Here is a 13005-nt window from a genome sequence, read left to right as displayed (position 1 = left end):
ATATTAAAACAATTAGTAATTCACATCCCTTCCCAACTACTTATTTTCAAAAGTATATTTGGAAGGCTCCAGAGAGTTAGGAGAATGTCAGTGGAGTGAGGATTTTGTATAGTAAATTCTGCATCTCTGATCTTCCCTTCAAAAGAGGTGACCTCTGGTTGTGCAGCAAGGCCCGGTGTGCCACTTTGCATGAGTGGCAAACACACTGCTCCTGCAATAGCCTTGGCATGAGCAGACTAACTCAATATCATCCTCTTCTTAGTAAAGGCATCCTCAGAGCCTTTGTAGAACAAAACCAAAGTAAACAAAAGCAGAGTGGTGTTGCTAACAATACCAATTAAATCCTCTTTAAATCCAAGTTATAACACAACAAAATGTGAAAAATGCAAGGTGAATGGTTGAAGTGAATTCTTTTCCAAGGCACTTTATATGGATTGTGCTGTAGTTTGTTAACAGGAATCTAACCCATTGCTGATCTAGGCCATCCCTTCAGGATTTCTGCAGTCTTAACTGGGTCTGAAGAAAAGGGAGCTAAAGCTAGGTGCCATCTGCATATTGAGGACATCCACATCCAAAACTGGAAAGACCTTCTTAGAGGGGCCCCTTGAGCTTTCATTTTCTTTGGCGATTTCATTTTACCAGCTTACTACTTAGTCGTGACCTTGGTTTATTTTGTTATATTATATTCTGTCTGTCTCTCTCTGTATGTGTATGTACACCATCCGGAAAACTTTGGTTATTGAGCAGTCCAAAAGTGCAGTCAATTTAATCAGTCATTCCTTTCTTCTCCACAGATTCTTCCTACTCGGAGCCTCCAGATGTCCAGCAGCAATTGAACCACTACCAGTCAGCAGCTCTGGCAAGGAACAATAACAACATTAGCCCCATCCCTACTTCTGGAGCAGAACAGAAAGCTGAACCCATCCTAAACTGTGAATTTTGTGAATTCTCGTCGGGTTACATTCAGAGCATTCGGCGTCATTACCGTGACAAACATGGAGGGAAGAAGCTATTCAAGTGCAAAGATTGTTCCTTTTATACTGGCTTTAAGTAAGTAATTGCAGAAGCGCTGAACATATCTTTTCACATTTATAAAACCTCAGTGAACTTTGTAGGATCAGGAGCTGTTAAGGATCAGAATATTCTCCTCACATTTATTGCTATACTCATCTGTTTTATCACCTGGTAGTTGATAGGAAGCAGGTTTAGAAATGTGTATTGCTATAGCTTAAGTTTAGTAATACAGTCGTCCTTTTCGATTCATGGGGGATCCGTTCCGGAACCACCACCACCACCCCGCAAATCAGAAAAATCATCAATATTAGAGTCCCATTGATTTCAATGGCTGCATGCGCCATACGCCACAGGTGCACACACCATTTTGTTCCCTCCCCGCTTGCCATCTGTGAGTAAACAAGATCACAGGTCCCAAGTCCATGAACAAGGGGAGGGATGACTGTATTAGAAATAATAAATGTCTTCTTCTATGGTTTGTAACATCAGAGGAGTGAGTCTTTTTGTGTTTCATGGGGCATAAAATAGGGGTGGGGAAACAGTGGTCCAGAGGTCCCATGCTACCCTTAAAGCCCACCACAAGTAGGTAGTTAGAGGTAGGAACAGTGAAGTTGATGAGAAAGATGTGAGAGATAGGTGAGGATTAGCGGGAAGAAAACAAAAATGAGAGAGAAGAGCAAGATAGAGGAAAGAGGATAATGAAGAGGATAGAGAAGAGGAAGTGAGTCTTTTTTTTAAATGAGGGTATAGAAGAGTAGATATGAATTGAATGTGATTGGTATGGAAAGATATAACAGAAAATAATTGAAAAGCTACTGCCTTCTAATGTTTAATGGTAAACACTACAGGCTTGTTGTTTAATATTTGACTGTTTTTTTAAAGTTTGTTTGAAATGTTGTTCTTTTAAAAGTGAAAACTAACAACATTTATTAAAGAAAGCCCCACACTGATTTCCCCAAACCTCTATTCCATTTTTTTAAACTGTGTGATACTCAGACAAAATATTTCCCAAAAATTATACCCAAAGCCCTACCAAATGCATACTAATACACAGAAAAACCCTGCTAACTCCCCAAACCCTCTTAGAATCTTCATGCCTTCTCAAATACTTTCTTTACCCTCCTTCAAAATGGGGATGCAAGTTGTGGGACATGACTTCTGCTCATCATTTTGAAGGACAAATAGAGTGTAAAGAAAGTATTTGAGATGGTGTGGGACATGTTTATAGGCCTCGGGGTAGGGTGGGTGTAGAAAATTTGAATCAAGGCCTCATACAGTTACCAAACCCTGGCATAAAGAATTGCATCTTCAGGTTTAAAGTATGAGTGGCTGGTGAGTTGCTTTAAGGGCTGTTGTACTGAACACCCCCTCCACCTCTATGCTTAGCTGAGGGAGTAAAAATGTCAATGTTTCTAATGTAAAAATGCAATGTTTCTGATGCAAACAGAAACATTACATTTACTGTTCCCCTCTCTTCTTTGAACGTCAGATGACTAAAACAGCCTTCACCAACACAGTCCCTCCCAGATGTGTGGGACTAGTTCTCAGCCAGGGAGTTTTAGTCCAGCACATCTGAGGGCACTTGGTTGAGAAGGCTAGTCATAAGTAACTTTGAAGAATGAGGTTTGGCTTAATATCATAGTGCTTGGGAATGTACACTCTAAAGGTTCCAATGGCCATAATTCTGTCAGGGGGTACAAAGGTACTGAGTGATATAATCCAATAAGCAACACAGGGATCTGGTAGTTCAAAATGTAAGAAATGTAATTTACAGTGCTGTGATTGAGCTAAAATTTCTTTTGTATGTGATCATTCTGGCTGGGCCATTCTGTGAGTGGTTGTCCAAAAGAAACAAAATTCTCCAAGTTCAGAAAAAGTGAAATGAAAATGGAGAGATGAAAGAAGTAGAGTATGAACATCTGCTTCCGCCTACTGTTGTAAGCTGATGCTCAGGGTATTTCTGTCATAATTCATTTTGGTACAGTCTAAAGACACACAGGTTTGTGACTACAAAAAGTGTACTTAGGTCCTTTAGAAATAACCTAGGAAGCACACTTCCTGAACAAATGTTGCTTCTTTCCCCTTTTCTGTTTTACTTAGAGGCTGACACTTACTATGAAGCAACCGACCTGAGAGGAAATAATATGAATTCTTAATGACTTTGTAGTGTTCTGCAGTCAGCAAAACCTTCATTTGTCTAACTTGGGAATCCATCATTTTAAAAAAGCAAAAAAATAACTCCAGCTTTCCAAAAGAATTTGACAAAGAGTGTATCTGGGCAGGGAAAATTGCAAATGCAGTTACACGTTGCATCACTTTGCTTCTTTAAATTAATAGAAAAAGACTCACCCACCCCATTATTATAAGGTTGTCCTGTGGGATTCATCAATGAAATCCTGCAATTACTTTGTAGGTATGTATCATAATTCTGGAAAGCACTACCTGTGTATCCTGTGGCTTGGAACCGAGAATGCTCAATGTATGTCCTCCCTATGGAATTATAGATAGTTACTACAGTATGAGAGAGACCCCCCCACTTTTTTTTTTAGCTCTTTCACCCAACCTGGTATATATTTGACTGGACCATGATGTTGAGTGAATATACAGATTTTACCTAGTCTGGGAACATGGGTATGCTATCCTCACTTAAGAACATTTTACCAAAGGTTTAGCTTGTCCAGCATTATTTTTCCATGGTAGCTAACCAGGTGGCTATATGCAGCCTGTAAGTGTGACATGAGGACAATAGCACCCTCCTGCTCCTATTCCCTAGCAACTGTTATTCAGCATAGTGACCCTGATAACTGGTGGTTATAACCAATTGACTAGTGTCCTTGTATAGAAATCCTTGAATTTATCTAACACGTTAATATGAATGGAAACACTTGCATCAATGTGTGTTGGTCTAATGGAATGGCTTGGGAAGGGTTTTTATTTTTGGTTTGGTTTTGTGAGTTTTTGCTTCTTGGAGTGCTTTGCATAGGTCACTTTTCCAGTGCATAGGTTTCATGTCTAGAACACAAGTAAACCAGGTTAGCTGTTTAGCTTTGGTTTCATTTTGGGGCTGGTGCAAATACCCCGAATCAATTATGGTCAATTTGTTATGGTCATAGGCCAGCTTAATAGAAAACAACAGATTTTACCATAAAATATATAAGACGTATAAGGCATATAAAAGAGAAAAGCATAAATGCAATAGAGTAAATACTTCAAATTCCTTCAAAGTGAAGTGCATTATCTAAAACCATGTGGGAATCTCACTCCATTGTGTAAATATTATTTTGGCATAACCTTGAAATAGTGCTTTAGTATTGGTTTAATAGACCCCTGGTTAGACTTAGTCAGTACACTAGTGTTGATACAAGGTTTCACTACCATTAATTTGGGGTGTGTATCAAGAAAGGGGAAGCATATGATACTGTAGCTCACTACCAATAATTTAGCCACAATTAAGAGGTTAAGTACCCTTCTGGCTGAACAAACCCTTGGGAATGTTTAAAGCCATTGTTTCTTGTCTTGGGGAGGCCAGTCTTGACAAATGTTGCTAACCTTTGTTTTGAAGAACATAGTAGAGTCTTTAACTTCTGACACAAATCAACATTACCAAAAGACTATGGTGTCATGACATCCTGTTCTGAGCTTTTCCACTGCTCCCTGTTGTTTGTAGATCTGCTTTTACTATGCACGTGGAAGCTGGGCATTCAGCAGTTCCTGAAGAAGGACCCAAAGATCTCCGCTGTCCTCTCTGTCTGTACCACACCAAATATAAACGGAACATGATTGACCATATCGTCCTTCATAGAGGTAAAGGAGCACCACCAGAATGTATCAGGGGCTAACCTGGGTCAGCACTGAAAGCTCCCATTCCTCATTAGGAAAACGGGTGCTGCAGGAAAGTTTACAGGGATGATGGCATCCCTCAGTTGTTTGTCTTGGGCATCTTGGTAGTTCGACATATGTAGACTATGAATGGAGAAAATGCAGGGACTTGTGCTGTCTTGAGAACATTATTGTATACTACATTTCAACTACAGATGGAACACATGCTATAATAGATTCTGTATGTGGATGAATGGGTTTCTGTATGTGACCACATCACTGATATAATAGCTCAGATCCACAACTTTCTGTGCCTAGCATTAGGCTGTACTTGGGGCCTTTCATGCTACAGAATTAAAGCACTGTTATTACACCTTAACTGGCCTGGCAATATCCTGTAGAGTCCTGGGGTTGGTCATTGGTGTGGGGTACTCAGAATTTTTAGCCAGAGTGCTCCATAGTGCCGCACCAAACTACAAAACCCAGGATCCCATAGAATGCAGCTATGGCAGTTTAAGTGAAGACAGCACTGTGATTGTGTAATGTGAAGGGGACTCAGCATTCTAGTACACAAAATTGCAAACTCTTCACATTTTCTGGGACCTCCCCCACCCTCCTAACCTCAGAAAGCTGAAGGAAGAATTTCAGATTCTGTTGGCGGCAGAATTGCATGCTCTGAAGAGACAGCTGTTGGGTCTCTTCAAGGCTGGGAATCCTGCCCATAGTTATCACACTTGATACGTAGCGATGGTCTGTTGGCTATCGCAACCCATACCCATGTGGTGTGGTGGCATTCTGCCTGATGACAGGCTGAGCAGTATTCCCTCAGCAGGGTATTGGTGCTGAGGTAATGAGAGTTGCATGTGCCGTCTCTCTCCCAGAGGAAATCTTTTCTTTTTTTTATTTTGTGGGGTGTTGTTTTTTTTACATTGCAACAAACATATGGTAGCTTGCCACTTTTCCATAAGCTTCTGCTGCTTTTGACTACCTAAGCAAGGGACATGAGAAGACTATAGAGTTTGTAGCCATTCTGATGACTGTGTCGGAAGACCAATGACTTTCACAGACGCCCCTTTAAAAAAATGGAGAGAGACCTCTCAGGGATTCAAAATGCATGTAACAGAGCCACCTTTCGTGAAAGCAATAGCTGAGCAAACAATGGCTTCTAGTGTTGAGCATAACACGGAGGGAGTTAGGGAGTTACCAGCGCCAGACTGCCAGATCCTGTTGACCTCCAGGGCATGCTAGAAGGTTTATCTGTTTTACAAGGCTTTTTAAGATGGCAAAGGGGGAGGCAGAGGGACTTCTAGAACCAGTATTGTTTTTTTGTTTTACACCTTTCTGGGGAATGAAAGTGGATCAAGGGAGCTCCTGTTTATTTTCTGACATAGTTTAGTGGTGTTTGGAATTGTGATGCTGAAGAAATTTCAGGACTCTAAATAGGTAAGGTTGGAGCACTGCCCAAAAAGCATGGATGAAAACAAAACACACACACACACACACACAAACTGCTGTGCTATGCTGACTTTGATTTCCTGAAAGTGAATTTGCAGGGATTTAGCCAATCAGCTGTGATTATCTCTATGAAAGAAGCAACAAGATGATTTTGAGCACTACTGATGTTTAGGTCCAGTCTGTCAGCGCCAAGCTTGTTATTTCTTGTGTCTTTGAGAAAGCTATATACGATTGCCCACTTTGGGAGGGGGGGCACTGTACTTTGTTTGCGGAATTACTTCAACAAAATATATTTATTAATTTAATGCATTTCCATAGCAGAAACACTCCTGCTGGTACATAACATAGTGGTTAAAACTATAAAGTGTGAGAAAGCAGTAAAATATGACATAAAAACCTAAACAGATTTAAAACAGCTACTGATTAAACCAAAATAAAAACCAGCATCAGAGGATAATGGTGGAAAAGATCTCAAGAGAACAGGTTATAAAAACTGAAGAATTAGAAATCTGCGAGAACAAGTACCTAATATTTTCCACAATGTAGGAAGAGTATTTCAATGCCGGGGTACCATCACTGAGAATGCTCACTCTTTCTTTCAGCTGCCTACATCAAAAGCTAAAGCAGGTAGATTTTTGTATGAAGGCACTTGAACCATATAGAGCAATGGTTCCCAAACTTTGGTCTTCCAGATGTTTTGAATTTCAGCTGCCATAATTCCTGAATGTTGACCAAGGTAGCTGAGGCTTCTGGGAGCTAAAATTCAAAACACCCAGAGGACCAAAGTTTGGGAACTGCTGGTGTATTGCCTGAATACTGTCCAGTCTATAAGCCTTTAGAGAAGATGAAAAAATTGATTAGTCTAGTCTTCCATGCAAATCTAAATTTAAATCTTTTTATCATCAGGGATGAAAAGGACGGCTTCAGAAATAAACTGTTTGAATGCTGATTTCATAGGTCCCACAAAATTACCACCCACAGTTGTTCCAATCTGCAGAAATCCAAAGTGGTTGGAAGCTTGTCTTACCAATGAAAAACATTTCCTTCCCTAACCAACTTCAGCAGCTGCCACACTGCAGAATTAGCACAGTTTGACACCACTTTAACTGTCATGGATCCAGCCTATGTGATCCTGGAATTTGTAGTTGTGGCACCAGAACTCTGAGAGAGAGGGCTGAATAACTCACAAAACTACAAATCCCAGAGTAATAGCATTGAGCCATGGCAGTTAAAAAACTGCATTAACTGCAGTGTAGCTGCAGCCTTAATTGTACTACTGAATCTTTTTGCAAGTGTCCCATTTGAGTAAAAAGAATAAACAAATGTAATGCAATGCATGAATCATGCAGAAAAGACTTTTTTCATACAAAATGAAGGTAATTGCAAATTAACACATTTTCTAAGCCTGTCTCTGTCTTCTCTAGGTTTCTTAGGGACTGCATGAAATATTCTCTTTTGATGCTCTGCTCCATTACTACCTTACTCCTGCCCCCATCACTAACCTCCCCCACCTCCCAATACTCTTACATGGCTTTGGTTGTCTGTGCATGATCATTCTTCATTAGGGTAGCAGAAAAGAAGGACCGTGGCCTGGAAGGGGACCTGGGTTGGTGGTCTTAGAATTCTAAGTAGCAGTCCAAAATCAAGGTGAGCAGGCTTCTAAAACCCAGCCTCAGTAAGGAGCAAACAGGTCAAAGCAGCCCAGGATCAGAGGTTTCAAGAGTGCAGTAGAAGACAGTAATCCAAATTTACTCACAGAGGTTCCATCTGATGGAGATGTGGTCAGGCACAGAAACACTGTTCTAGAAGCCCTTCCAGCCTATATAAATCTATACTATATTATAGATTTAGCATATTTTTCCCCCTCATGGATGCTTTTCAGCTGGTGAAGGAATACATGAAGACTCTTTGTCTGCTGTTTTGTGTGCCATCACTTTCAGGAACATTGTTCCTGTGTTGGATCTCTCTTCTTTCCAGCAGTAGGGGAAACTCTCATTGATTTTCTTATCCCCTACATGAGAGGTCAGTGTTCTGGGCCCCTGGCATTTCTGGGTGCCAGTATTTATTAGGTGACCCAGGTTCTCCTCTTAAAAAGAGTCTACTGTTGGGAGCATTACAGCCCTTTTAGGTGAACTTGGTAGTATATACCCCCCTTCCTCCATTAATTGTTTGCCCTCATTGTAGGGGGCTCCCACAATTCTGTTAACTTTTGAGCACAGCTTGGGCAAGCAGTGGCATTTGTAGGATCCTTCAGAAACAAGGTCCCTGACAAGTCCCACAGTACTATCTCTTGTATTCACTGGGAGGGTGGTCACATTAATCCCTCATATTAAATCAACATTTTTATTTGCCTCATAGAAGCAGTTAAGATGTCTTAGATCCCACATGACCTTTGTAATTTCCTAGTAAATGTCATCAATATAAAGAATAATACAGATGATGCTTGAACTTCAAAGCTAACCGTTAAGTAAGTGTTTAGGGCAGATGATACTAATAGTTGTTATTATAGATTGCAATGCTGCATTAGAACTGTAACAGTGATCTCTGTACCAAGTTTATAGGCTGATACTCCCATGTTAATATTTAGTATTAGTCTACTATTTCCTCTTGTGTCATACAGTCTTTCTGCTGCAGACGTTTCCACTACTAATCTTCACTGCATCTTCTTTCTCTTGCTGTGTGATCTAATTACCAGGCTGATATTATTAGCAAACTAACAAAAAAGTAAGTGTCCAACATTTGTTCCATATTTGTTCCATCATATTCTGGGCTATTGTTGGCTATAACAAACATAACTGGGTTTTTTTTATTATCTAATGCGGTGGCTCAAATGGTTAAGATGCTGACTCTGTTGACTGCAAGATTGGCAGATTGGCAGTTCGAGGCCCGGGTGCCGCATGATGGGGTGAGCTTCCATCACTAGTCTCAGCTTCTGCCAACCTGGCAGTTTGAAAGTGTGAAAATGCAAGTAGATAAATAGGTACCAGTCCAGTGGGAAGGTAAACGGCATTCTGTGCAATCATGCTGGCCACAGATCATATAATAGTCTCTGACAATGCTGGCTCTTCAGCTTAGTAATGGAGATGAGCACTGCCCCCTATGATCGGATAGGCCTTGACAACCTTGTCAGTGGGGAATACTTTTACCTTTTATTGCCCGAGGTTCCCTAAAAGAGCTGCAAAATTCTGATTTGGTGAAGGTGCAGAGTATTCTTTATCAAAATACCACCACCACTACCTCTAAGAAAAGCTAAAATTCCCAGGGATTTCTTAGGTGATAGTAAGGCTGGTTAAGATTTAGATGCGAGACCACCTACAAATACCAGGTGCTGCAGTCTATATTTTAGAGGAAGAAACTGGGAAAACCACTCTCAATATTCTTTGCCTGAGAAAACCCTATGAAATTCATGGGGCTACCTTAAATTGACAGGTGGCTTGAAGGCACCTACCTACCTACTTACCTTCACAGATTGTCTCAGAAAAATCCAAGGAATGCAAGTTGCTTTTGGGGGAGTGGGTTGTAATCCATGAAAGCACATCCTAAAATGAATCTGTTATTTTTAAAGATTTCACACAACACTTCATTGATATGCTGGACTAGATTGGTGGTTCCCAAACTTTGGTCTTCCAGGTGTTTTGGGCTTCAGCTCCCAGAAGCTTGGCCAACTGTCAGGAATTCTGGGAGCTGAAGTCCAAAACAACTGGAAGACCAAAGTTTGGGAACCACTGGACTAGATTGACACAGCTACTGCTTTGAAAATTTATACCTATGAGAAACACTGCTTTACTAGATAGTTGAGAAGGGTGCTACTCAGGAGTTTTCATTAAACTGCTATTAAGATTCAGTGATAGCACTCAACATGCAGCAGATGCAGTTTTCATCCAGAGTATTGGGTTGCTGGGGCTGAGAGCAAGGCTCATTTTGAAATGAGGAATGTGTTTCTCATTAAGTTGTTAGGGGCTACAGGATGTTATCAATCTGCCTCCGAGAGTGTTGTGTGCAGTTGATTCAGGTTGGGCAACGTGAGTGTGGTTTTAGCTTACCTTATATGGACACAGTGGGAGCTGGAACTCTTATGTACTTTATGAGCCTTTAAGGAGGGATTTTTAAAGGCCTGAAAGTGGTTGTTGCACAGAGACAGTGGCAGCAAGGAGTAGCGTCTGGCTTATAAAGAGAGCTTGGGTTTCCTAACGGCCTGACCTCTTGAACCCTTTTGGCACTCCCGTCCTCAGAGCTGTAGAAATGCAAACCCACGCCTGGTCAAAGCTGCAGGCTTTTCATTTAACCCAGATAATGCAATTAGCTGCTGCTGTCTTCTGATAAGTCACTCCCATCCAGCCTTTGAATAAATGCCCTGACATTCTTCCAGGGCTGAATGCCACTTAACAAGTAAAATATGCCTGAGGACTATGTTACCGTTGTATACGTCTTGGGAAAGAAAGGATGACTTCTTTTTTAAAATAAAAAAGGTCTTCTGGTTGTTTATGATCCATTTTTGAAAAATATACATGGCTATGGTACTTGCAGCATTATTAAAGGCATTATTTAATTAACAGTGCATTATTAAAATACATGTTAATTACATAATTGTCACTGAGTTCTTGTTAACATTTTGTTGTCGTCGTTTTTGGTCTTTCCCTCACCTCTACATTAAATTCACAGAAATAAAATCTGTATGAAAAACAACACATTCATAAATACTGGCGTTCATAACTGGGGAAAGTTGCATTTCATTATTACTGAACAACTCCTTGCATTGATTATTATAAGGGATAATGGAGTCACATATGTGCTAGTCTATGGTAATAAAGATGAACTGAACCGAACTGAATGGAGTCACGTGTATTCTGACTGTGCCCCAGTTCAGACTCTTATTTAGCAAGGTCTGAAGTTAGTATGTAGAAGTAACAAGTGCTGTAGCTTTTCCTTCCATCCTTGTTGTCCTCAGGTGAAAAGTGACAAGTCTGAAATGCAGAAGTTCCTGTTTGCATGGAGATTCTCCCCATGAACAAGAACACTGGAAAATCAGAGTTTTGCTTATGATCAGGAGCTTCTCCTCTTCAAACTTGTTGCTTTCCATGGGAAGACAACAAGGTTGGAGGGTGAGCAGTTTGTTGTTGTTAACTGCCTTTGAGTTGACCCTGACTCAAGGTGACCCTATGAATGAAAAATCTCCATTCTCCACTGCTCTGTTTAGATTCTGCAGATTCAAGACCATGACCTCCCTGATGGAGTCTAGCCATCTTGTGTGCAGTTTTTCTCCTTTCCTACTACCTTCTACCTTCTCTGGTATTATTATCTTTTCTAATGAGTCATGCTTTCCCATGATGTGGCCAAAATACGATAGCCTCAGTTTCATCATCTTGGCTTCCAAGGAGAGTTGAGGCTTGATCTGTTCTAGGATGCATTTGTTTGTATTTTTGGATGTCCACAGTATCCTAAGCACTCTCCTCCAGCACCACATCTCAAATGAAATGACTTTCTTTCTATTGGCTTTCTTCACTGTCCAACGCTCATATCTGTACATTATGATGGGGAATATAATGGCCGAGGCACTTCTAACTTTGGTGCTCAGTTGTATATCTTTGCACTTTAGGATCTGGTGTAGTTGGAGGTTGGAGGGAGATCAGCTACAATCTCCTTATTTGTATGTGAATTCAAACTTTGTGAGTAACAGCTAAGTGGAGATGATCTAAATCTGGGTATTGAGGGTATAAGCCTCCAAATGGACCATGGACACCACACCATACACAAAGAGGAAAGCAACACTGGAAGGAGATGAGGCTAATGATTCCCCTATTCATGTGTTGATTCAGATGGGATAATTTGTGCCTGAACAAGGCTGTAGTTCTTTCCCCAGAGAAGGGGGGAAATTGTGTGAATTAAGTCATACACTCATACTATCCTCAGCATGGAATGCTTGAATCACTTATCCTGTTACATTTGTGGCTGAGGAAAAAAATCACATTCCTGTCCCTTCACTATGTGAGTTGCTGTAATTAATTGGTAGGAGTAATTGTGAGAGACACATTAAACCTACTTGAACCCATCCTTAAGATTGCTTCTCAGATAACTAATTTTCTACACAGAGAACACTTCTTTTTAGGAAATGGAACTACTCTGTCTTTGTATATTAAGTCACATCTGGCATACAATTTTTTTTCCTTTTAAAGCAAATTTATTCAAATACTGTTAGTATGCAACTTCACAATTTTTTACTTGTGGGAAAAATAAATTATAACTGATATTTTTTCTTCTTTGCTTCTGTTTTCAAAACCTGGTGCACCCTGGCCACAATACATCCACTCCTCAATGTGCAATATGCTTATTTTTCTTGTAGTCTTCTTACTTTGTTTACTGACATTAATCCGGAAGTATGTGGATCAAATACATAATGGTAGCTAGGATCTTCATATCAAAGCAGGGACATGATGGAATTTAAGAGAGGTGATGGAGGAACTTAGCCATTGATTGAGCTTGTCTACAACTTCTTCATGCATGGAAGTTGTGGACAATTCCCTATGCCTTCTTCTCTCCCTATTGCTCTTCCATGAATTGATTATCTGTTGGTTGGGTTGTTGTTGTTGTTTTATTTAAGGGAACAAGGGGCAAAAAAAAAAAAAGGAATGCCAATATTGTGTAGGCACACCCTCATTCATTTGAGGCTGAGTAGGCAAAAAAAAATTCAGAGGCATACATTTCTGAAATTCTTGTGCA

General features: G+C 40.4%; 1 protein-coding gene across 9 annotated transcripts in view; it reads left to right on the top strand.

Moving 5' to 3' along the window:
* Positions 1-13005, top strand: part of ZNF462 (zinc finger protein 462) — a 157401-nt gene that overhangs the window by 127205 nt on the left and 17191 nt on the right. For all 9 annotated transcript variants that reach the window (XM_042448956.1, XM_042448957.1, XM_042448954.1 and 6 more), the window contains 2 exons: positions 795-1050; positions 4682-4818. In XM_042448956.1, the coding sequence (XP_042304890.1) occupies positions 795-1050; positions 4682-4818 (393 nt within the window). The remainder of the gene's footprint in view (positions 1-794; positions 1051-4681; positions 4819-13005) is intronic.

This window comes from Sceloporus undulatus, chromosome 2, assembly GCF_019175285.1.
Source record: "Sceloporus undulatus isolate JIND9_A2432 ecotype Alabama chromosome 2, SceUnd_v1.1, whole genome shotgun sequence".
NCBI classification, from domain to species: domain Eukaryota; kingdom Metazoa; phylum Chordata; class Lepidosauria; order Squamata; family Phrynosomatidae; genus Sceloporus; species Sceloporus undulatus.
The sequence above is the reverse complement of the archived record's forward strand: the minus strand, read 5'-3'. Positions and strand labels throughout refer to the sequence as shown.